This window comes from Solanum lycopersicum, chromosome 8 (assembly GCF_036512215.1).
Source record: "Solanum lycopersicum chromosome 8, SLM_r2.1".
Classification (NCBI taxonomy): Eukaryota; Viridiplantae; Streptophyta; class Magnoliopsida; order Solanales; family Solanaceae; genus Solanum; species Solanum lycopersicum.
This window is the reverse complement of record NC_090807.1, coordinates 61,606,933-61,632,854: the sequence shown is the minus strand read 5'-3', so window position 1 is coordinate 61,632,854 and position 25,922 is coordinate 61,606,933. Positions and strand designations below refer to the sequence as shown.

The 25,922-nt window shown below is 32.9% G+C and overlaps 3 protein-coding genes across 3 annotated transcripts; 1 reads left to right on the top strand and 2 right to left on the bottom strand.

Moving 5' to 3' along the window:
* Positions 1-2,272: 2,272 nt before the first annotated feature.
* Positions 2,273-5,080, bottom strand: LOC101245576 (pentatricopeptide repeat-containing protein). The gene has a single exon (XM_004246162.1). It carries the CDS (start codon positions 5,078-5,080, stop codon positions 2,273-2,275), a length of 2,808 nt encoding a protein of 935 aa, XP_004246210.1.
* Positions 5,081-5,484: 404 nt separating this feature from the next.
* LOC101254412 (arabinosyltransferase XEG113) lies at positions 5,485-16,502 on the bottom strand. The gene is made up of 13 exons (XM_004245969.4): positions 15,799-16,502; positions 13,332-13,628; positions 13,023-13,228; positions 11,641-11,746; positions 9,947-10,203; positions 9,626-9,761; positions 8,726-8,820; positions 8,578-8,631; positions 8,138-8,251; positions 6,759-6,857; positions 6,558-6,674; positions 6,078-6,164; positions 5,485-5,963 (listed from the first exon to the last, which is right to left on the bottom strand). Exons 1-13 carry the CDS (start codon positions 15,968-15,970, stop codon positions 5,796-5,798), a joined length of 1,908 nt encoding a protein of 635 aa, XP_004246017.1. The 5' UTR covers positions 15,971-16,502; the 3' UTR covers positions 5,485-5,795.
* A 5,216-nt stretch (positions 16,503-21,718) lies between these two features.
* LOC101245872 (probable receptor-like protein kinase At1g49730) lies at positions 21,719-23,829 on the top strand. The gene is made up of 2 exons (XM_004246163.3): positions 21,719-22,148; positions 22,730-23,829. Exons 1-2 carry the CDS (start codon positions 21,719-21,721, stop codon positions 23,389-23,391), a joined length of 1,092 nt encoding a protein of 363 aa, XP_004246211.1. The 3' UTR covers positions 23,392-23,829.
* The last annotated feature ends 2,093 nt before the right edge of the window (positions 23,830-25,922 follow it).

The following is a 25,922-nucleotide window of genomic DNA, read 5'->3' as shown; positions in this document are numbered from 1 at the left end:
AAACTTAATGTATCTATAACAATGGGATTTGAAAGGAAAAGAAGGGATTTTGGAGATATTTTAAAATAGTAGAGAATAATGAAAATTATAAAAAATAAAGGTGTGTATTTAAGTAATTTATCCTTATTTTTTTTTCAAGAGTAAACTATCACTTCCATATATTTTTATATTTATCGATATATCTGTTATCAAAGTTAACACATATAATAAGTTTGATTAGATTTCATTTAAGAATTTTTATTTTTAAATTTTATATAATAAATTTTGAATTCTATTTTACGTTTATACAGTATTATTTTATATTTCATATGTTATTTTGTAGTATTAGAAAAAAGTAACAAAAACATTTTTGCAAGACTAGAAAAAAGAAAACAAATAATGAAAGATTTCATTGATTAGAATTTTGAATATTTACGTTTAATTTAATAAAAAAATTAATTAATGTTATAAATCCATTGAACTAATTAAGTGGATTGTCCATCTGATATTCATGAATTACTTGTATTCATGTACGTATAATCCATTGTGGATAAACATGTATCTATTAATTTGGTGATCTTTGGAAGTGATATCTCAATACAATAAATAGAGATTTTCATTCACCATTTGAAGTATACAAGAAGAAAGTCTTCTCCCACATCTACTTCTCTTAGATATCTTTTTCCGTTATACTTATATTGTTATGAGCTTCAACTTTATAACAATTAAATTTTTATAATAGATATTTAAAATAGTTTCTCTATAGAAATAATCTTAATATTAAAAATACATTGCTACTTATCTTTTTCATAATTTGACTCTTAAAAACACTTTCAAAAATGATTGGTCAAATACAAAATGCTTTTTTTCAAAAGGATTTTTCTATTTTAAAAAAAAACGCTTCTAGATTCAAGCAATTTTTAATCAAAATGCCAAATAGGCTCTAAGGCTCTTCAATCCATTCAAACTCAATACAATTCAATCTATTCCATTTTAGCTCAATTCATTTTAATTTGTCCATCCGATTGAAATTATTCATTTATCACTGCCAATAATTAATCATTTTTCTATAGATATCCTCTTATTTAAAGGTTATGCACAATTGCACATATATTAATATGGAATTTTTAAAAAAAATTTATCACCAAATTAACTTTGAGTACCACATATACATGCATTTCCTAATAAGGAATTTTTTTTAAAGTGATTGATTTAAAGACTAGCATAAGTTGTAGACTGCAATTCTCCCTACATATATATAACATAAACTGCAAAAGGTTTTGATATTCCAATATTCATTTCATATTGTCACTAAGTATCATCTCCAAACATGAATATGATTTCATTCAAGTTGACCCTTGTGTTCACACTCTTGCTCCTTTCCAGAGGTTAGTTTCAAATATTTTGTTACCATTACAAAGTTGAATTTTTCGATCGAAGCAGAAGATAATATATCTCGATTATTTTTGGAATCAAAGTATTGTTCCATCTCGATTGAAAAAGCAAATAACATTAAGAACAACTACATCTAGATGTTGCTTTAGTATTGTTCATTTTTTACAAAGTTATGATATGAAAATTTTGTTTATATTTTACAGGTTATGCACCTTCAGTGACACCATGTAAGGAAACAGTAAATTGCAATATTAGGTGCAGAGACAATGAGACACCAATTTGTGCACACGGCACTTGCTACTGTCAACGTTGCAACTTATTCCCACCACCAGATTTTTTGTCTTCTGATCAATCTTTTGTAAACCAAAAATGCACTCTTTATCCTCAGGATCCCAGTTGTAAAAAGTAGTATATATGTATATGAATATTTTGTGATCCTCATACAAATATTAATATTGAAAATGAGATTTTTAATCTTATTGTTAAGTATGCATTTCTTCAATGTTCTTATATTATATTGAGATTTTATGTTATTGCAAAGTAGATTCAAGGATAAGTTGAGGGTGCAAAAGATGTATTTTCTTTAGGCAATCACGCGAAGTATTTGAGATACATAACATTCAGATAATAACTCCAAAGGATTGCAAATTGATCTATCGAAAAAGCATAGTTAAGGATCAAAATTACCCCTCGTAGGTGCACCCTCCATCTCCGAATTTAGGGTTATGGGTTCGAGTAACCAAAGGAGCAAAAAGGTGGGAGCACCTACGAGGGGTGAAGAAAAGAAAACGAACCTCAGGTTCTATCAGCAGCAAAGGCCAATAGGAGCTGGATAGTTTCTTGTAGACACTCAACTAAATGCTCTGTTAGCTGTTTTGCTCCACTAAACCATGAGGCTTCAGCTGGAGCCAAGATCAATAATACTATAAGCAGCAGATTTCTTTAACCCTTTTATATGAACAATGTCCCTCAATTCTCCAGCTTCCTTCCAGCTTCCAGTAGCAACATATATGTTGGATAATGCAAGATGATATCCGACATTCTCAGGTTCCAACAGAAACAGTAGACTTGCTACTTCTTTCCCTAATTGAAGATCACCATGATAATTGCAAGCACTGAGCAAAGCACCCCAGATTCCTGGATCAGGTGGGATTGGAAGCTCTTTTACAAAATTATATGCCTCGTGCAGCCTCCCTGATCGGCCTAACATATCAACCACGCAGACATGATGCTCTGTGGAACGTTGAACTCCAAACTCATCAAGCATATGATTGTAATACCAGAAGCCTTGGTCAACAAGCCCTGTGTGGCTGCAAGCTGTTAATAAGTTGATAAATGTGACTTTAGACGGAGTAAGTCCCGAATTAATCATCTCATGAAAGATGTCAATTGCTTTCTGACCATTGCTGTGGAAACCATATGCAGAGATCATTGAATTCCAAGCTGCAATAGATCTCTCGGCTGAACTCTGGAATACCTGAAGAGCAATGTCTAACCTGCCACAGCTACTATACATATCCACAAGAGCAGCTGATACAAAAGCATTTTTGTAAAAACCAGATCTGATGAGGTGTGAATGGATCTGTTTCCCATGTCTAATAATTCCAAGTTGCCGACAAGCTGAAAGAACGGTAGCGATGGTGATCTCGTCTGGTTTAAACTCAAGCAAACGGAACAATTCTATTGCTTCTTTAGAATTTTTATTCTGAGCTAAAGCAGATATCATGCAGTTCCAAGAGCACAAGTTATGATAAAAGCAAAGTTCAAACACTTTTGTTGCACTTTTCACGTTACTCAATTTTCCATACATAGTAACAAGAGCATTCTGCACACGAATGTCTTGACCAGCTGAGGTCTTTAAAGCTAAGGCATGAATTGACTTTCCTTCACATGTCAATTCAAGATCTCCAAAGGCTGGTATGATATTGACTAGAGTAATAGTATCATGGATGATATTTGATTTGAGTCTCATTAACTTGAAAGCATTTAAAGCTTCCCAGTAGTGGCCATTCTGTGTGCATCCTGAAATCACAGTATTCCAGCTATCCACATCAGCAGTATAAGCTATCTCCTCCAGCAATTTGAAAGAAGCTACTAGATCACCGGAACAAGTATACATGTACATCAACGAATTTACTAAGATGGTATTATTTACAAATCCCAACTTCACCTCCCACGAATGGATCAACTTACCAAATTGAATCAAGTTGGGGGAATCACAAGCAGGAAGAATAGCCAAGAGAGTCGACAGGCTGCATTCTGAGCTCCCACTGTGAAACTTCTTAAGCAATGACTGAGCTTCTCTACACCAGCCATTCTGGGAATACCCAGAGATTATGGTATTCCATGAAACTATATCTTTCTTTGGCATATTTAAGAAAAGCTGCTCAGCGTCCTTGACCCTTCCGCAGTTAAAATACATATCCATGAGAGCATTCATCATGGAGAGTTCTTCTCCCATCTCTCTACGGATGGCAAAGGCATGAGTAGCTTTTCCTTCTCTCAATAGCATGAATTCTGCAACTAGCGGGATAATGGAAATTAATGTCACAGCATCCAGTTCTATGGTCCTTATGAACTGCATTTCATGAAGAGCATCAAATGCATCAGTAATTTTTCCATTCAAAGCGAATCCACTTATCATTGAATTCCATGTTATTATATCCGTACACTCCATTTTATTAAAGATATATTCAGCAGCATCAGTATCCCCAGATCGGAAATACAATGAAATGAGGGAATTTGCCACTGAAAGGTGGCATCTCTCCTCATATCCTAGCTTTATACCCCATCCATGAATAGTATGACCACAATAAAACTCATCTAAACATGCAGAAGCAGTGATAGCACAAGAGAGACTCACGCTATCAGCACCCTTTTCCAAATTAGCCATCTGCCTAAAGTACAATAAAGACTTCTCAGGATTACCATTATAAAGACAACCACTAATTACTGAATTCCAGGAAACAACATCTTTACATTCTATATCGATAAATACACACTCCGCTGAGCTCAAATAACTACACTTTGCATAAAAGTCAATCAGAGCATTTCCCAAGATTGAATCCCAAAGCATTCCCATTTTCATACCTAAACAATGAACAACCAATCCCTTTCTGAAATCTCTCATGTTAGATAATGCAGAAATGACAATAACAAGCGTGGCAGAATCAAACTGCTTTCCTCCATTCACCATTTCAGCAAAGATATTCACTGCAAATGCAAAAGAATTGTTCTCTATACATGCTGTCATGATAGCATTCCAGGTAACCACATCTTTGTTGATAATTTCAGCAAAAAGGGTCAATGAAGAGCTTAAATTCTTGGCTCTTGAGTAGATAATGAGGAATGTAGTAACAGTGGGCAAATGAGCAAGCATGCCTACTTTAAGCACTAAGCCATGTACTTGTGAAGCATTTAAGATATCAGGATTTTCTTTAACCATGTTAACAAGTTCAAATATTTCATCCCCTTTGCCATTCTTGAAATCTTGAATTCTTCTTTGTGACACTTTATCAAACAATTGGTGGGTGGCAGGGGAAGTGTAAGCATTGACTTGAGCTTTCCCATATGTAATAAAGAAGTTATCTTTGGGGAAAAGGGTATGAGAGGAGAGGTGCAAAGGTGGTACATGTTGAGAGATTTTGTTGGACAGTGATGGGCAAAAAAAGAGAGCTTTAGATCCATATTTGAACAGCTTTTTCATGTTATGCCCATTTCAGTTTCTCGACACATTTTTGAAAGTGAAAATGGTAAAATTTGCTCAAAACCTTACTGATTTGGAGTAAACACTAACTAAATCACAAAAGTGCTAGAAGTCTACATATGTTAGGTATATACACGAGGACAAGAGAGAGTTGCTCGAATGGTAAGCATTCTTTATGTTCAACCTGAGAGATAGTTTAAACTCTTCAATGGTAAGCATTCTTTATGTTCAACCCGAGAGTTAGTTTTAGTAAAGTGTCCACAAAATGATTATTGAATGTGAAAATTTAATAGAAGATTATATTTTTCGAGCATTTTCTTAACCCTTTTCCATTTTAAATCATCTATAAATATGCTAAAATTGTTCTCCTGGAAAAGTAGAAAATGAAGGTTTTGAACAGTTGATTTAACTCTAAACCCCTCTGCATACTGCACTAATGACAACCATTTGGTTAGCTGCCATCTTTACTCAAATCAAAATTATACACTTCCATTATTTTGTACTTCTTTCATGTTGGAACAATCAAAATTTTTTGCTTGGACACAAAAAAAAGAAGCATATATGTTCTATTCTAATGGAGGACTAATCCTTCATACCAACTCTATAGATTGAAAAAGTACATTTCTCTATGAAACAATGGTACATCCCTCTTGAATTGCAAGGTGTTATAGCATTTCTTTTCACACTTCTCTGAGGGTAATGGAGTCCAAGGGCCTCACCAAGGCGGATGATCGTCTACTGTAGAGTTAGGAGGAGCTGCTTTCCAGCCAGGTTTCTCATCCCAATACATATCATAGTATATGTGACCTGGTGTGTGATTTTCCACACAACACCAAATGCCTACATACCTCTTGACACGATTCCTGAATTGTTCTTCCCTTGTCTGATACAAATTGAGAACACGTTATTCTCCATTTTAGTTCGTGGAGAACTATGCATAGAGAAGAATGAGAGGGAGAGAATTACGGGAAGGGGGAGTAGATTGAGGGGATATTACCTTGTCAGTAAATCGATCAAAGGCATCTTGCATTGTTGAGAACTGGATTACTTTCACATCCTTAAACTTGGAGAATACCGTCTTCAACTGTTCATAAATAAACTAAGTGAAACGTCTTTATAAGATGACAATGAGCTCATTAAAGCTCAAAGTTTTAGAAGATAATAGCATTGCGTTGCTGTTTCTGCCATTTATGTCCTACACCCCCGTCCCACCCCTCCAAATTTTATTTCCTGGGTACAAATGAATGTGAGTCTTATGAAGTCTAGTGAGGGATGAAGTCAAAGAAACATGAAAGGAAATTCTAGGTGAGAATTGAATCATTCGGCGGGCGAAGCTGGCAGTCACCAAACCAGGTGAAATTCATGGTTTTTACTCTTGTTATATCCAGTAAGCATGTTTCACTTATATAGTACTTGATTTGGCAGCCATGGAGCTCGTCCGGTCAAAGATTAAAGGGAAGAGAAAAATCAGAATTACCGTTTCTTCTGTACTATGTTTGGGAAGTTTGAGAGCCCCACTTTGACTCGTACTGTTAACCTGACAGCCCGGTGACCCTTCTTGGCAGAGATGTACATCAAGCCATGACTCTTTAACCTGGAAGAATAATCAGAGAGTATTAATCTGTGAATTATATGATGCACGCTTTTATGTAAACAAGGTATGAAACTAATGCAACACCTCTTGCGGCATTGATGGATTTTCAAATAGTGAGTACTCCCTGATATTGATCCCAGGTCCAAATTCCTCATTTGCCATTTCCTTCAACATCACATTAATCTGTACAAATAGAAAATCAAGGTGAGAAACTCCAAGCAACAGCAGTGTTGTCAAAGGCGAAACACTTTAAAAACCACTCCAAATCCATTAGGACTTTAAGCACAAAGCACAGTTGAAGTAAGAAAATAGAGACACGACGAAGAAACATATATGACGCAAGAAAAAAGCAAACCGTAGTTGAAGTATGGGCTTTAGACAAAAGAGACACGATGAAAGTAACAGATTGATTCATAATGTTTTCCTTAACAATGTTTAGTAGTGCCTGTTTCAAGATGTAACTCAAATGCATTGAGGCACATCTTAGTGCCTTGCCTACACTAAAGGTGCAGCTTAAGCGAGTAGAAGCACCTCCCCTGAGATTTCAGAGCTTCAACGCTTAGGTGTTCCTTAAATGAGCCTACGACAAGACTGACCAGCAGGGAGATTCATCAATCTCAACTCTCATCTTTGGCCATTTGAAATCTGAACAGTGAACTAGGATGCAAGTAAGTGCACTCCATAGAGAAAGTGAGTTATAAGAACACAGTGAACCTTCATTAACCTTTAGGGGTCGTTTGGTAAAGTGTATAAGAATAATGATAAGTGTATTAGGAATGCTTGAATTAATAATACATAGATTATTTCTTATGCATTGTTTGGTTTGGTGTATTAAAAGTAGCATGCATTGCATAAAAATAATTATTTACAAAGATACTCTTCAAAATTATGGTGGAAAAGATGTAAAAAAGATTTTGAGGCGTAATTGAGTCTTTAACCATGTTAATGCATGCATTGAACCCCTTGCATTACTAATACCTAGAAATCTACAAGTAATACACACCTTAACAAATAGAGTGTACAACTAATGCAAGTATTAATTATACATAGCATGAAAAAGTGTACCAAAGTACAAACAAGGTATTACTTATACACGGAGTTAATAAACATGCACTATTTTTGCTAATACACTCTACCATACGACCCTTTATTAATTTGTTAGATTCTAAGTATTGGTCAAAGAAGATATGATTTGCTAGTCTCTGACAAAACTATTTTACAGTTTCTATGAAATTGAACCAATAAAAATTTAAATAGTTCTAAAGAGGAACTGAGTACATTATCAAGACACGGGTATTAAAACTCCACATTCACATCTCAGAGTGATCCTATACATAAAAAGAATGCGAAAGTAATTCTTCGGCTATCGCATAAAACAGTTTTTCGTGTTAGTTATTTTGTTTCATGGGGTGAGTACATCCAAATATTATCACTTTTAAAAAAATATATATATATATATGTACCTCAAAAACATGATCCAGAGGACAAACAAAAGGTGGCCTTGTCAAAGAACCCGGAAGAATACCAGGATGTCCAAACCACAACCTATCCAACCTGCACCATAGTGGCGGCATTACCTAAAATCACAAAGAACGACATAAATCACGGTGTGCTTTTTTGGGGTAACAATAAGGTAATTGACCAACTTACATTGTTAAAGGAACAAGGACTCTGGATCATATCAAAATTAATCTAAAAATTCAAATATGATTCTGCCATGCTTATTACACATAAGAGCAAGTGTTGCTAACATATTTTAATTTATAGTGTGAAGCATCCATATAAAAGACAATCTTTTATCTTCTCATCTTATAGCTAGCTCACTATACATGGTGGCGATGCAGAGTTCACAAAATATATGAAGCATGTAAGATAAAAGTAAATAATCAGAGTAGCATCTCACCAAGGTACGATTCAGCACTGAAGCAACAGCAAGCGCAGTCCTTATTTGTTTCATCTAAGGAATAATAATCCAATAAGTATACTTAAAAAATGCAAGAAAGTCTGTCAAATAATAAATAAACAGTACAACGGTATTGGTTACTGCTTACCTGATAATTAACAAGAGTGAAGTGTGTATCTATGGTGTGCTCTCCATCCAGTAATAAGTTCTTGGGGATTGACGGCTTAAAAGTCAAAAGCCCTCCTGCATGAAGGATTAATTAACACACAGCAAACTATACTTATTTATTTCCAAAAAAAAAGGAATAATTACACCAAATTCATTGTTAGTACAATTTATTACGAAGCAGGATATATTTCCGATAAAGTCTGATCTTGATCTAGACATCTAGTTAAATACGATTTAAGACACAATTATTCCTTTCAACATTAAGGGGTAAAATTTGTATGGAAATTCACTTGTCCAAGCTTTGTTTTTTGAGATTGCAAAAGTGTATAACCTTCTAAGGCAATAAAATCCTGATTCTTGATCATATATTGCATACAAATAAAAAGAAAAAGTGCTTATGTCATCAAAATATATTGTATTTTACTAAAGTTGAAAAAGTATAATATGGGTCTAAAAACTTAATTGAGCAGCATGGTAACAGAGGATCCATAGCCGACCACAACTTGCTTGGGATAGAGTTATAGTTGTATAAGAGATATAACTGCAGCTGTCCTGACAGATAACATCTAAAAAGTTATGTTGGTTCATGATTTTTAACAACTTCCATCATCTTGAAGTGATTGTTGGATTCGTACGGATCTATAGAAGCCACGTGGGAAGTAGACCACCTCATTTTTTCTTCAAGTTACAATAGTTAGAAGGTCCAACGAGCAGGCATAGAAGATGCAAAAGCAAAACGAAGATATCTGAGGGAGACTCGCAACTTGCAAACTAGAAAAGAAGAAAAATGTGAATGCTGAGCCACTAGTGAAAATATATTATTTTATTTATAAGAAAAAAAAGGAGAATAAAATGCTAATAAGGGTAAAGCAGGAGAAACCTGGTGGATTATAGTATTCGGGTGGATCATAGAACACCATGGCTTCACGTAATCGGTGACGCTTTCCTTCTGTTCCAGCATATTGGAATGTTGTATGTACAGCATAAGCCTCCAGTCTTAGATGTTGAAACATAGCCTGCAACAGCAAAAGGGGCATAAGAAAACATTCTGAAGTGACTACAGTGAAAATTCAGGAGTAATCTAGCTAGTTCAGAGATAAATTAAGGAAGACTAACATTTTCACCAAGCAAGTAACAGGAATTTGATATCAGGATGATAAAAGTTGAGAAAAGAAACATAACCTCCAAAGTGAGGAATTACCTGGACGAAATAGGTATGCCCACTGCAAAAAATACTTGCCGGGAGAAGACCAAGTTTGAGATTTCCATCATAAGCATAGACGAGCCCACTGTCATCATCAACAGAAGGTCCCAACTGTCTGCGCACAAGTTCATTGAAACCATTCTGATCCCATATCTTGTCGTCAGCTAAAATCATTTCTTTCCATTCTCTGGCCAGTTTCTTTGCGGACTCAGTAGCCCGCCAATGGAAGATTCCAATATTATAAGCAGCGCCAACTATGCAAGAAAGAGATAAAAGTTCTTATTTAACAAAATGACTGATGAAGATGTCCTAATGCTCAACGAATAAGGGAAAACCAATAGGTCCGCAAACTACAGATATACAAAACAGCTAATGACAATTTAATGACCCATCAACTATAATAGTAACCATGATGTGCTCAGGAGAAGTGACGTATCTGCAAACTGCAGAGATCATTTAACACCTGATGTTAATTATACTAAGATTTTTTATGTAGGAGTTCAATCCTCTAATATTTATTAGGAAGGAGTACAATTCTCTAACTCCATGCATATGGCTCAGCCCATCGGTAGACTTCCAAGAAGACAAATAAATAAATTCACAGGATAGAAGAAAGGCAAAAAGAGAGCATGAAGTAGGAGGACGACAAGACCTCCCAAAAAATGCTTAAAGAGAAATTGTAGTCCTTCCTTAAATGTGTAGACAAAAATCAAGATTGAAAATAAGGGTATGCATCTCTCCGTGTCCTCAACAAATTTCTTCAAGCCCATTAAAGCTTATATCCTTCACCTTCAAGATTTAGGGAACCATCTTAGAACTATAATCTTGGCATGTCGTTGAATATAAAGATGGTTGAATATAATCCCATCAAAATACACATGATAGTAGTTTTCTAGAATCTCAAAGACACAACTTGAAAACAAACAAATTAATATAAGCATCTCAGGCAACTACAGTTTCTTGTGCATATTGATCATTATGAGTATCTTGTGATGGATAAAGTGGAGCATAAGACATCTCAGAGTTTCACAGTGGAGCCTTATAACATGTGATGAATAAAGTGGAGCATAAGACATGTCAAAGTTTCAAAGTGGAGCCTTGGAAGATCCAAAGATCAACAGAAGTCCGAATATATTCAGATTTCAAGTGACTATTTGCACTCAGCAAGACCAAGTACCTATAAACACCCTATCATTTAATGAATAGGACAGTGAACTTCACTGGATATCAAAAGCTAAAGTAACATCTTCCACAACAATCATTAAAAAGGAAGCATGCTGCTGCTCATTTAGCCAGCAAACAGTATTGAATGCAATGTCACTCGAGCTTGAACACTTATCTTTCCCAGCTAATAAGATATGAATCAAATACTAATAATCTGCTTTAAAATACGTGCTTCAGATTTCATTCAAATATAATAGCCGTGAAGAGGAGAAGGTCTGGACATTAAGTAAGATCACACCTAAGACAAGAATAGGACACAGCTGTTCTCCATCACAAGTAAAACCCACGTGATAAGCGAGTTCCATCAAACCTAAAATCTAATTAAGCCAAGAGCAAATTCTTGGAACAAACCCTACCTCCTATATAACAAATATAGAAGCCACTGATATCAAAGGATGACAAAAGAATAAACTGAAGTTAGATGGTGATTCAAACTGTGGAAAGCTTTGTTTCCATAAAAGTATTACCTTGTTGCCACAGGTCCAATCTGTCATCGGTAACTGTTGGTACAACTTGATCGGTGGAGGTCAATACATCTGCTTCAGGGAAACGTGCTATATAAGGAAGAGGGTTCTGTTCGTTGAACACAGCATGCAGAATTTGGCATTAGAATTAGCAAGATGGCGATAAGCAACACAAGAATTATACTTACCAAAAGAATACAAATAAGAAAAAGAAAAAGAACGTGAAACAAGAATCCCCAAAAGCACCTAGAGATAGATAGTGACTATGCAGTCAACAACTTAACAGCAAGAAAATATGAAAGGATGTAGCAATAGGAGAACACTTCAGAAATTTGTGAACGAAAAAATAAAGAAGACATTAACATTTTTAAGGATAAGTAGTAGACAGTTGAATTCCACAGTTAATAAAGGTTCTGGTACGTGGACCCAGAAACTCCAAATTATCCCCTAACACCACATTAAACCAGCATCCACGTTAACTGGAGAAGTGCTAGACATGCCACCAATAAAGCACTAACAAGCAAAGAATCAATATACTTGCATACAATTCGATATTCATATAGGAACAGCCAAGACAAGATATTCGCATTTTCTTGTGCATGCCTCCTGCATCAGCGGCTGTTCCTATTGCAGCTTGTCTGCTCTAGCGTAGCTTTACCAAGTTATGAATCCACTAGATGATAGAGATAATTTGTTCGCATTTACAAAGCTTTGTAGTGTTCAATGTTTTATATATTCGTACTTCATCTTGAGGGTTAATAGACTTACGACTAAAATACGGATGAGTTCTTTCGAACTGATCTGCTCCAATCTTCATACAATAATGGAAAGGCGTACATCCAAAAGTATCCGTGTTCTTTTCCAATTAAATGGTGGAGATTTTATTTCTTTCATTGATATATTAAGGTAGAATATTATCAGTTGATCTTCGTAAATATTAGGTTTTCTCTTGATTTCATATGGTGCCTGAGGCAATGTGATGTTCATGTCTCACCTAATGACATTCAGATCGACTCATTTACTTCTTTTTTGCTTCTTATCCCACTCCTGGTCTTTGCAAGACAAGGGAAAGAATGAAATCCTGTCATTTTGAACCCCAAAATTTTCTCTCTTTCATTCACCTACCTTGAAATCTTCAAACTAAAGTACTCTAAAACCACCATCTTAACCAATTAGCAAATCATAATAAGACCCACAGTTTCAATAATCCCGAAATTCTCAAATATCAGCTAGTTTCCGAAAGACGGGTTAGTAGAGAAGAAAAGCATTACCATTAACCACACCAATAACCTGGCCATAAAGAATCTTAAATTTGTTATCAATCACCAGAAATTCTAAAAGATCAGCTGGTTTCAAAAGACAAGGAGTAGATAGACAAATCATACCTTTAACCACACCATATCGGTATCACACATTAGGAGTTCAAAGCCATAAGGTAAGATAGAATCTATGAGTACAACTTTCTCTCTCCCCATTTTGTGAAATGTTGGTGAACCCCATCCAACATCTACAGTGCTCATATGGCTACCCATATCAAAAGCTGGCACTCCTTTCCAATAAAGTGCCTCTAATAGCTTCGTGTCCATAGCACCTGACAATTTCAAACTTCATGGTTTTTACAGTATTCAAATAATATGACCCTCTATGCCAACAAAAACAAGATTTAGTAAAAGACAAATATATGTATCACTTACCGACTAGAAGGTTCTCAACACCCATATCTGTCAAATGTTTAACCCACGTCAAGATAAAATCCATGAATGCATAGTTACCAAAGGTCACAATTACAATATTGTCTATAACTCTTTCCTGCACCAGTTCTTTTGATAATTTGAAAGTTTCTAAATCTGGCATCTTTGAACCCGCTGGGGGGACTTCCCAAATTGGCTTCAATAATTTTCTTTGAAGCTGGGGTTTCACTGGGATTGAAACATCATCTACTTGTCGATGAGAAAAGTTTGATGCTTGAACTGAAGGTTCTGCTTTTTCATCTGCAACAGAAATGCATTGATTTGATTTTCTTGTGTACAGTATAAAGAACTAAAAATAGGCAAAGGAGAGAAAGAAGAAGGAAATATAAATTAAAATCGTTTAAAACATATGTTACACAGACGAAATACACTAATGTTGACAGAAGGTAAATTGAAGGCAAAAACAGCATTTAGGCATTTGAGGTGCTCTTTATCTCTTGTTGGCTTCTGGAGAGAATGATTCTCCAGAAACCTGAGTCATATGACTGGAGGTAACCGGTCCTATAAACTCTAAGAATATACTTCAAAGTTAATCAAATGGGCAAGCATTCTAGCACCGTTGTAAAGATGCGGATGATGGCTGGACAACAATCAGCGCTAGAGAACCGCAAGCCAAACTACTATAAAGTACAAGAGCGAGTTGCTCGGATGGTAAGCACCCCTCACCTCCAACCCTTAGGTTGTGGGTTCGAGTAACCAAGGGAGAAAAAAGGGTGGGAGCTCCAGGGAGAGGTAAAAAAAAATATTACTCAAACCAATAGGCTCCAAATGTATATACAAATTATGAAATACATTGCTGGTAACTCTCTCAGTGCATGCATCTATTAAGGGGTTCCAAATGAAATGATTTCGTAAGTCTGTATCCAAGAACTCATGCATCATTTATACAATAAAAATTTAGTACCTGGAAACTAATAAAAACCATCGGCACGCTAAAGCCATATTTGGTAAGGGTGAAAAGGAGGAAGATTTGGGGAATGGAAGTAGAAGTAGCAGGTGCAGGTCACTTCCTCCTATGCTAAGAAAGTAAAAGAGCTGGGGAATGGACGTAAAAGTAGCAGGTGCAGGTCACATTCTCCTATGCTAAGGAAGTAAAAGTAAGAAGGTTGAGTACCCTTCCACCTCAGCTTCTATAATCTGTCCAGAGCTAAAAGAAAGGAGGATGTATATTACTTATCTTCCCTCCCAGACATACAAAAACCACAAGTAATCATCAATACTTCACCTAGGGAAAATAAATCAGTTACTTTCTCTCTCCTTGCACTCCCCCTCCCATTATAAGAACCAAAAAGTGTTGAAAGTCAAACTCAATGTTTGCATTGCTCATGCACAAGTCCATCTAGTATGATAGATTAGCCAAATCCAAGTTAAGATAAGTGAAAAAAATTAACCAACCCACGATACTCTTTATGAAACAGTAACATAAATCATTCTCCACAAAGCTCAAATTAAGCACCAAATGCTGCTTGGATACAAAAGTCTATCCAAGATAACATGTTCTCCTTCCTATAAATTTCATAGCCACGATGTTCCATTTGTCGATCCGACATTGCATCCACTTCTTCCTTTTTATATCTTCATATTCCGCTCCACAAATACAAACAATTTGCTATCGCACTTCAAGATATTAGAATCCTCAAAGGACTAGTTCTCTTCAACATTATTCTACCTTCCCTAACTATCTTCATACAAAGAAGACAAACCAGGGAAGGAGAATGTGCTCCCGTGTGCCATAAAACTCTGCAAAGAAACCGTTCTTTTTCCATCCTTTAACTGACATCCTCTGAACTTTTGAGGCTTCTTAACAACATGAACTATCCACTTCACGGCTTTAAGACTCAAACTAACTCTCCTAAACAGGTTCTTACTATATTCGACTCAGTCAAACCAGATTTCGAACCTTGAAATTATTCTAGTGATTTCATAAGATTTAAACCTGTTCAATGTTAACGAAGTTTCTGAACAATCACTGATGAATGATTGAGGAGAAACTACAAAAAAACACTCTCTTTTCCCAAGACATAACAGGCATATTAACAAATCACATATATGATTACTAGATTGAAAAGTAAGTAAAAAATTGCACACTTTTTTTTCTATCTAGACACTCCAGTACACCCCTATAAACATTCACAATCAGCCAAGTATGGTTGAAAACCCAAATGCAGCATATCCGTAAACCTCAGAATCTTATAACATAGAAGGCAATCGTCATTCTCAAGAGAAAAAACAGTTAATTAACAAAGTCAATGAACCACTACTGAAAAAAAAAAAAAAGAGGGTCCGGACCGAAGGGTATACTGTACACAGCATTTCTCAAACTCGTGACTCATGCTCCTCTTCATGGTCAATGAACCACAAAAATGAGAACTTTATAGAAAAAGGATAAAGTGAAATAAGAAATGGGTACCTGAAGAAGCGGAAGGAGCAATGGAAAGGGAAAAGGTGGAATTAGGAGAAGAGTAAATAGCTGAAAAGACATAAACCGAAGAGAAAACAATTCCGATCACGACAGTAGCATAGATCGTCAAGAACAATGGCTTGGAATTCGCCATTTCCTTAAATGGGTTCTCCCAAGCCATCTTTTTTCACCCTTAAATCCTCCTAATCTATTCCATCTCTTGAAAACCCAGATGAGAAAACAGAGGAATCAACTATATTTTGTGAGTTTGTTTGTTGGGGGTTTGAACTAGTGGATTTAGTAGTGTATAGCAGCCATCAAAGGTGGCGAAAAGTCAACCGACATCAAAGCTGTCTGAAATCGGAATCTGTGAATAGAGATTATCAATTTGATTGATTAATTTAGTAGTGAATTATTGGATTAAGTAGAAATCGTGCTGCTCTAGTGGAGTAGTAATATTTGGATCGGTGGTCATCTTTTTCTATAATAGATAATAGATACTCCTCATATGGTACAAAAGAAATAAACAAATTTTCATGGAATGGTAAGTAATCATTCGTTTTTATATTTTAGGTTTGATTTTTCTTAGCTATGAAATAATTTTTGCTAGGGTTCTCGAAGGACGTTTTACTTCTGATGTGATTTTTTTTGGAGCTTCGACGCGAATTCAAACTTGATCGAAATCTAATGTGGGTACGACATGGGATGGGGAAAGTTTCGCAAATAGCCACTAAAAATAATTTAATTAAGTTTCGTGTCAATTACGATTTGTACATGTTAGAAGGAGGAGAGGCAAGCGAGATTGGAATGGGGTGAAGAGAGGAGAGCGCCCAGAGTGGAGAGAAGTGAATTGTTTTTGTATATCTATCATATGATTGTATACGTATATGTATAAGAGAGAAGAGAGGCGAGAGAGGATTTGAATCCCTTAGGTATCAAACTGTTTTTGTCAGGGAGCACTTTACCTCTAACGTGAGATTTTCCGAAGCCTCTCCAATTTAGTGAAGTCTCTATTTTGAGTCTTCTGGAGCCCCCCATGTGAATTTTAATTTAGTTGTACTCTGATATGACACGGGATGAAAAACCAAAAAAAGAAAAAAGGACCAAGACCATAATGGTATATTTTTTGGATAAATTACTTAAATACACACTTTTATTTTTTATAATTTTCATTATTCCCTACTATTTTAAAATATCTCCAAAATCCCTTCTTTTCCTTTCAAATCCCATTGTTCTAGATACATTAAGTTTCACATTCAAGCACACGTTTCTATTCCTAATTTCACTCCCTTGATCCCTCCCTATTTCACTCCCTTTAACCTCTTCCTATTTTTACTCCCTCAATCTTTACTCCCTTTATTTTTTAATTTTCAGATTTATTCTCTCTCCATAAGATTTTTCAAGAATCAAGTAAGTTTTCGTTTCACAATCTCCTCCATTTCCACATTTTTACAAAATATATAAGGAAAAAGTGAAAGATATGATGTATCCTCATTGCTCCTTGCAACATCATCGTTTCCAGTGATCGTCTTTTGCTGATGAAATCATTTTCTATTGTTGACAGTGAGACAAAGATACAGAAGTTGGTATAGAGCAAAGTAAAAGTGTAGGGAGATTTCTTGGTCATTTGTTTCTTTTTGCTTTCAACAAATCAATTGTTGATTTATTTTTTTTGTACTTCATCTTTTATAATACATATGATTTCATATTTAATATATCTAGTTGATTTTGTTTCTTAAACTAATGTATAATGCCTTCGTTGATTTTCAATGTAACTCGTTGTTTAATCGATGTACTGATACATGTATTAGATATGTACCACATGTTATAATGTTTAGTCAATGCACTGATACATGTAGTATATATGTATCAAATGTTTTTCATGTAGTATGAATTTTCTGAAAACTGATATCATGTATCAGTAAGGTATTAGTTGTTTAGTTAATGTACTGATACATGTTTTGAAAATTGTTATAATGTATTTGTTATAATGTATCATTCACTAAGTTTAATAACTGCGTCATCAACTGTGCTTAATGATACATATAGAATCAGTGTGTATAGTGTTTTGTCGATGTACTGATACATGTATTAGATATGTACCACATGTTATAATGTTTAGTCAATGCACGGATAGATGTAGTAGATATGTATCAACAACGATAGAAAACGAAATTGAATCTCCAACAACGATTCCGTCGATTTTGTAACTTTCATACTGCAATTCGTTCACCCAAATTCCGGAATGTCTCATCAAAATTGAAGTATTCATCTTGAAAAAATCCACAGTAACAACAATAAAATTACTGTAGTTCGAAATTTAACAGATTGTTCATAAAAAATGTATTCAAACTAGATGATATAATCTTTGATTTTCAAAATTTGAAATTAATATCCAATTACGTGGTGAATTTATGCTGATTAATGATCTGTTACTGTAAAATAAGTTGTTTTAGTAACAACATTAAATTTACCATTTTTTCCCTATTTTTTTCTCAACAGTTTAAACTTACCATGTATCATTTACCATGTATCACAAGAGTCTAAAGTATCACGGCACAACAAATTTAAGGGATTTTTTGTAAATACTAAATTTATCGGGACAGAGTGTAATTATTGAATTACACTATGGGATTCCTTAAATTTTTACATATTTTTTCTATTTAATTGTAGTAATATAATTTTAAAATATCTGTATTATTATTTTATAAAATAATTAATAGTCATATCAATATCAATATGTCAATTATATGATATATTTTAGATCATAAATTTTTTTTTTTTAAATCTTAAATTTCATAATCAAACTCAAATAACATTACATAAATTAAGAATTAAAAAAAAATATTACTTATTTGGAAAATTAACCGACGGCTAGTGGTACTGGTGAGACTTTTCTGACGAGATTTATCATAGGTAATAATAAAAAGAGCAAAAGCCATTTGGTGTGTTATAAATGAAGAAAACTATGAAATTATAGTAACCTATTAATCCTTTTGGAAGAGTAGTCAAGGACTCGTATGAGTAGATGTTTTTTCCTCTTTGCTAAGGAGCGTTTTATTTTTAATATAAATTTTTTTAATATAAATTTAAATTTAACTGTGTTTTAATATAGATATTGTGCACCAAATAAAAAATTGGAAAAGAAAATATTTCTTTTTAATTTAATTAATTTCACGTATATGTTCTTTTATTTTAGTTTTTCTTTAAAAAATGTGTTTTTTGTTTTGTTTTTACTTTTCATATTTTCACGATTATAGGATTAAAAGATATTTTTAATACATTTTAAGATCATAAAATTTATTTATTTATTAATGGTATCACTATTTATATTGCATTAATATTAGAGTGTTTCGTTTTGATGTTCATAAATAAAGCCTCTTGGGTTGCTTTTGATACACTGAATAACGTGTATCACTGTCGTCAATGAATGTCCGAATTCCCAATGTTCCAACGGAAATTAATTACTCTCTAGGTCCAAATTATTTATTTATTTTTGAATTAACATATTTATTAATAAAATAAATATTAACATAGTAAAATTTGTTATTTTACTTTTTGTTCTTGAAAAAAGGGATGCCACTGCCGAGGATACAACCCGAGTCACAAATGAATTAGTTATGAAGTAGATGAATTAAAAATTTAAAATCTTCAAAAAGTTCGACATTTTTCAAAGTAATTAATTGAGGGTATAATAGGTAAAAGAAATTATCTTTTTTTGATTTATCAAAATGAACAAGTAATTAGGGACAACTATAAAAAAAAAGTGGTCAAGTAATTAGAGACGTAGGAATACTTCCTCTATTTTATTTTAATACTCCCTCCATTTTAAAAATAATGACCTAGTTTGACTTGAAACGGAATGTGATTTTAAATTAAAGTTATGTCAAATATATCAAATGTCCTTTAATATTGTGGTCTTAAACCTGCTACGTGAAAAGTTAAAATTAAAGTATTACCAAAAAAGGAAAGGAGATATTTTTTTAGAACAGATTAAAAAGGAAATAGGATTATTCTTTTTTAGACGGACGGAGTAATAATTTTTTTAAAAAAACAATTACCAGCAGAAGTGAACAAAAAAAATATCGTCAATCGTGTACTTTTAGTAAGGATGAAAAGTAACAGAAGAATCTATAAAATTTATCCGCACAATATTTAGATTAAATTAATAGTTAGAACAAAAATATATAGTAGTTAATTATAATTTGATGATTAGAATGTATATGGAGAAAATATGTGTGATATTTTATTTACTAATATGATATAAATACGAAAACATGGGAAAAGAAATTCTTTAGGACTTTTTCCTATCTTAGCCCAAGCCAACCCTAAAAATGTATTTTTGTAATAATAAAGCGTAGCTTTGAGTAATTATTATCATTCACCTAAAAGTAAAGAGTAATTTTAGTATTAATGAGAATATCCATTTAGAAAAAAGGAACACTTTGCAATATTATAAAGATGGAAGTTGGTGGTAATTAACTGCTACCAAAAATATACATATTTTGCATGTTACCCATGACTAAACCATGTCGGTGTTCATTTAATAATAGTTGTCCATTATATTATTTTAGAATGTTTAATAGTAATATTTATTTATTTATGAAATTAATGGATAATTTTACACTTGGTTCATAATTTATCTATATCATTAAATATGATTTTTTTTTATATTTGTCAATACATTATATTTATTATATTCAAAGTGGATTATAGTAAAATTATTTTTTTATTTATAATTTCTTAAATAGTATAAAAAGTTAATAACGGACAAGTATTATTGGAGAAAGAAAATATTTCTTTAGCTTTTTATAAACTTATTATAAATTTTATATGTTTTTTGTAAGAGGCACTTTCTTTTATTTTGTATTAGTTGACTCTTTTTTATCTTATAAACTTCTACAGAAAATTTTAATTAAATACTTATCTTTTTCTTTTATCGATTTGCTTTGTCATGCTTTTATTTGAGCGTAAAATCTATTGAAAATAATATTTTTTTCTCTCAATTTTTAAAATGAGAGTAAAATCTATGTATATACACTAATTCACACCATATCCTATTAATGAGACTACACTTATTATTGTTATCGTTGTCTATAATATATGTGACCCGAAAAATAAAGTAATGTACTATGTTATAAGAGTTTGAAATATTGTAATTATACAAAAATATTTTAGGCTGAATTTGTGTAAAAAAAACATTTCTAATTTTAATTTAACAACGGAATACATGATATATAAAGTATGTATTCTTATGAGACAATTTCATTACTAAATTTTTGTGTATTCTCAGCTCTCAAGTACACCCATTAGCTAAATAATTAGTTAACCAGTATACAAACAAAATCATGTAATTGCATGATTGACCTTTTTAATGACTAGTCTTTAATTGTTGTCCTTCAAATAGACTGATCTTTTATTGTTGCTCCTAGAAATCAAACTCATGTCTATCGAAGCATAAGTTCTTTAAAACGTTGAAAATAACTTATGATGCGAAAATATAAATTTAGGCCTAAAATAAGATAAAGCGCAAAACAAGTGCATTTGGAATAGAAACATAATAGATTGAAATGTTACATTTTTTATTTTTATTTTTTTGATTTTTTAGTCACTATAAAACAGGGGGGAAATCATATATTCACAACTTCAAAAAAATATATATGTTACTTGTTTGTTTTCATTTCAAATCTTTGTCTGTGAGAGGTCAATATAGACCCTTATGCAAATGTTTATTCACAATCACAAGCATAAAACAATACAATTAGTTGTTTTCACCCCATCATTGTCAACATATTGCCAAATACATGAATCTTTGTTATCATCCAAGCATAACAATGCAAAAAATACAAAACAAAGAACCAAATGTACATGTATATAGGATTGATTAAATTCAAGTAATATAGTTCTTTGATCGAACGCGAATCCCAATATGGGATTCCTTGGATTCTCCAAATCCAATCCAAGAAGTTATTGGATTGCTAGTGCAATAGTTCTTGTTATCATTCTCATAATCATCTTAAAGAAGTTGATAGTTTATCTAGATTGTAAAGGCAATAGCCAACTTTCGAAAACCAAACCTGATGAAGAAAATCAAGTTAGTGTTGATTCAAATGGTACTATAAGAACTTATGCACTAGAAGAATTGAAAATGGCAACCAAAGACTTCAAAATTCGAATTGGTGTTGGAGCTACTTCATATGTTTATCGTGCTGAGTTTGGAGATGGAAGATTAGGCGCGGTGAAGCGTGTTATGGAGGAAAGAGGTGGAGAAACAAAGATGTTCTTGGATGAAGTCTCTGTCTTGCTCAGGATATCACATCCTAACTTGGTTGGTTTAATGGGATTTTGCTTGGATAAAGGTAATCAACTTCAATTTCCTAGACGTTGAAGTGTGACTGTCTCGTCTAAAAGTTTAATCCGTCAGAGAAAATACACTTTTATGTACTTCACATGTGGTCATGGTTCTTTTTTTACAGACTAAGTACATGTAAATTTTTGTTTTGACGATGAGTGGAGGTGAAACTCGAACACAAGACCTCTGTCTGCTCTCTTACTAATACAATCACATGACCTGTTTAAGACCTGTTTACTTTTTTTGGCTAGTATTTTTCGATTCTAACTTTCTACATGACCTGTTTAAGACCACAAATTTTAAAAAGGACATTTTGATACATTTTATTATGTTGTAGTTAATGTTCTTTTCATCTTTTCAGATGCCTATTCATGCTTTCTTTTGTATTTCTCCATTAATTATTTGTTCACTTCTATTATTTCTCTGTCGAAAACAACCTCTGTATCTTTCAAGGTAGGGGTGTAGTCTGCGTATATTTTACCCTCCTCAGTGGGATTACATTGGATACGTTGTTGTAAGTTGTAACACATATATGCATAATGTTTCATATCTGATTCAAATTCAGCTCCATTTATCATTTTAAAGCAGGAGAACAATTACTACTTTTGGAGTATGTTCCTAACAAAAGCCTCTTTGAGAGGATGCACACATACCATGGCCAATCCTCTGGTACATTATCATGGTCTAATCGTCTAAACATCGCGTTAGATGTTGCTCGTGCTCTTGACTATCTCCATTCAGTAGCTGATCCTCCTGTCATACACAGAGACGTTAAATCATCAAACATTCTGTTAATCAACGATGATCACGCCAAGCTTGCAGATTTCGGGCTATGCAAATTAGGCAATGATGTTATAAGCGCGACTACACCTACTAAAGTAAAAGGTTCACTCGGTTATGTTGACACATATTACCTTAACACGGGCCTCGTGTCACCAAAAAGTGATGTTTATAGCTTCGGAGTGTTACTTATCGAGCTCATTACAGGGCTCAAGTCAGTACAAGGCTCGATGACGCTTGCTGAATGGACTGAGGAATGTAGGGGGAAAAATGAGAATGTTGAGGTGTTAATTGGTATGTTGGATCCAAAACTCAATGGTAATGTTGATATAGAACAGCTAAGAGTTTTGGTTGATGTGGCTAATTCATCTTTACTTGAAAATTGTGAAGCAAGACCAAACATGGCACAAATTGTCTATAAAATTTCATGTTGTATGGAGCCTCAATGTGTACATGAATTACCTGTGTAGAACTAAGAAGTGGTTGTAATTAGTACTACAAGTTTGTTGTTTTTTTTTGGGTTCCAACCGACTGTCCTGTGTCTGATATCCGCATTGGAGTCAGACTATTCTGGATTCACGCTATGTAGGGCCCATAAATGTAAAACCATCTATCTGTTCTAGTCAATCCTTGTATGTATTTTTTTTTTTATTTTTTTTTTTTGTATAGGAACTCACTCTATAAGAGTTTTATTCAGCTTTTCTAGTGAAGCAATTTGGATAAATAATCCAAAAAAACTTAAGGTGATAGTAAAGTGGTACATAATCTTCATATATACATTATAAATTTCAATTTTCAATTCTTTTTGTTGGTTTACTTATCTTCTTTGAAGTATATTGGTAGGAAAATAATTACGGTAGTATGCTGTTAATGTTTACACGTCATCATACCTTTAAGGTGTAAACTTTGCTAAAACAAAATGTTTTACGCACCGAGTTATCTTTTATGACGACACTAAACATGGCTTATAAATGTTGTCATGTCCTATCCTGCCTCGTTTAGTTGTCTACCCATTTAAAAAAATTTGATATTTAAATAAAATTCGGTTATTATAAGTAGAAGATATGTTAAATTGTAAGCTTATAAAAAATATAATATATTACTTTTCATAAATAGTGTGTAAAAATATCAAAATATTTGGTCAAAATCTCTAGATCTGTTATTGATAGTAATAATTTTAGACCTTCTATTTCTATAAAAGATTGTTAATTATTATTACCCAAAAAAGAAGATAACTGATTGTTATAAATGAAATATTTTCTCCATTTCAAAATAATAAGTGAATTTATCTAATAAGAAAAAATTTAAGACATAAAGTAAATATTATTTTTCACTTTTGCCCTTTTAGATATTCTCAAACTGTTCTTCAAAATATAAATTGTTTAAAATAAAATCATAAATATGGGCAATCAACTCTCTTGAAATTAACACCTAAAAGATGTAAACGAGGAGCAAAAAAACAATAAAAAATTCAACAACCCTCTTGAATTTTAATCAATTCACTTAATTGGAACTATAAAAAAAAACTCCACAATTGACTTATTTTAAAACGGACGGAGTAATATTCTTTTGACTTTGTGAAATTTTATTCAAAATCTACTTACAGATTCCTAAAATCTAAAGAAAGAATTAAATCCCATTCAATCCTCATATTAAAAATCACTAAAATCCTCCTATAAAATCATGGATCCTGGCTTTCAATTTTTCTTCTAAAATCAATTGAAGGGTGCATTAATTCTTCAACATGGTTCATCATAAGTGCACCAAAATGACATTTCCCTTATTAATTGTATTTCTTGTCCTTATACATACCGCAAGTTCATTTACTTTGAATCCCAAATACACTCTTCATATCATGAGTAACCTCCCTACAAATTCTTCCGTATCGAAAGTTCATTGTCGATCTGGAGACGATGATCTTGGATTTCGTACCCTTAAATCTGGCGATCAATTTGATTTTTCCTTCCATGCTCGAGGAAATACTCTTTTTTCTTGTAGTTTCAGTTGGGGTTTAAAAATGAATGATTTTGAAGTATTTAGCAAAAGAAATAAACATTGTAGTAGAGTCTCTTTCAAGAATGAGCATTGCTATTATTTAATGGGGGGTGATGGTTTTTATTTTGCTAAGGGTAATTCTATGCCTCAGATTTCTGATTTCGAGTTTATAGCTCCATGGTATGGTTAAATTAAAATGCAATCCATTTGATATTAATAAATTATTACTCTCGTCCGTTTCAATTTATTTTGTCTTATTTTCTTTTTGGTTTGTTAAAAAAAATTATTTTTCTTTTCCTTTTAACAGATCTTCTAACTTTTCATATATTTTGTTTATGATCAAAAAATTAAAAAACGTCTTAATACATTAGAGATATCATTAATTTAACATCACAAGATAGAGATGTTTTTTTAACAAAAAAGGCTTACGTTGATTACATATATTTCAAAGAAGTGAGGGTATAATATTCTGTTTTTCTTCTGAAATGATTTTAATGATTAATCTAAAACTTCAATTTAATAGGTAAAGCAGTCCAAAATCTTCATGTTTAAAGAGCGTTGAATTCTAAAGAATATATCACAAAACTTGGGAAATAGAAAAAATAATAAATATAATAAGGCTATATAATTATAATTTTGATAATTATATTTCATAATTATTGTTTTATTCGCTATAAAAGTTGTGATTTGTATATTCACTTGTCCGTTTGTATATTTCGCTCGTAACTAAATATATATATATATATATATATATATATATATATATAAAAAGAGGTAACAAGGGGAGGTAGCGCTTTGTATGTTTTGTCTGTCCATTTGTATATTTTGCTTGGGAATATACATAAACAGTAAGTGTGTACAATTTTTATATTTATATATTTAAGAATTTTGTCAGAACTTCATTTTTTATATTTCGCTTTCCAATATACAAATCCAAGAGGATATTTAGATTGACTTAAAAGTTGATCAAACCTACTTTTAAGTCAGTTTTAATTTGTGAAAGTGT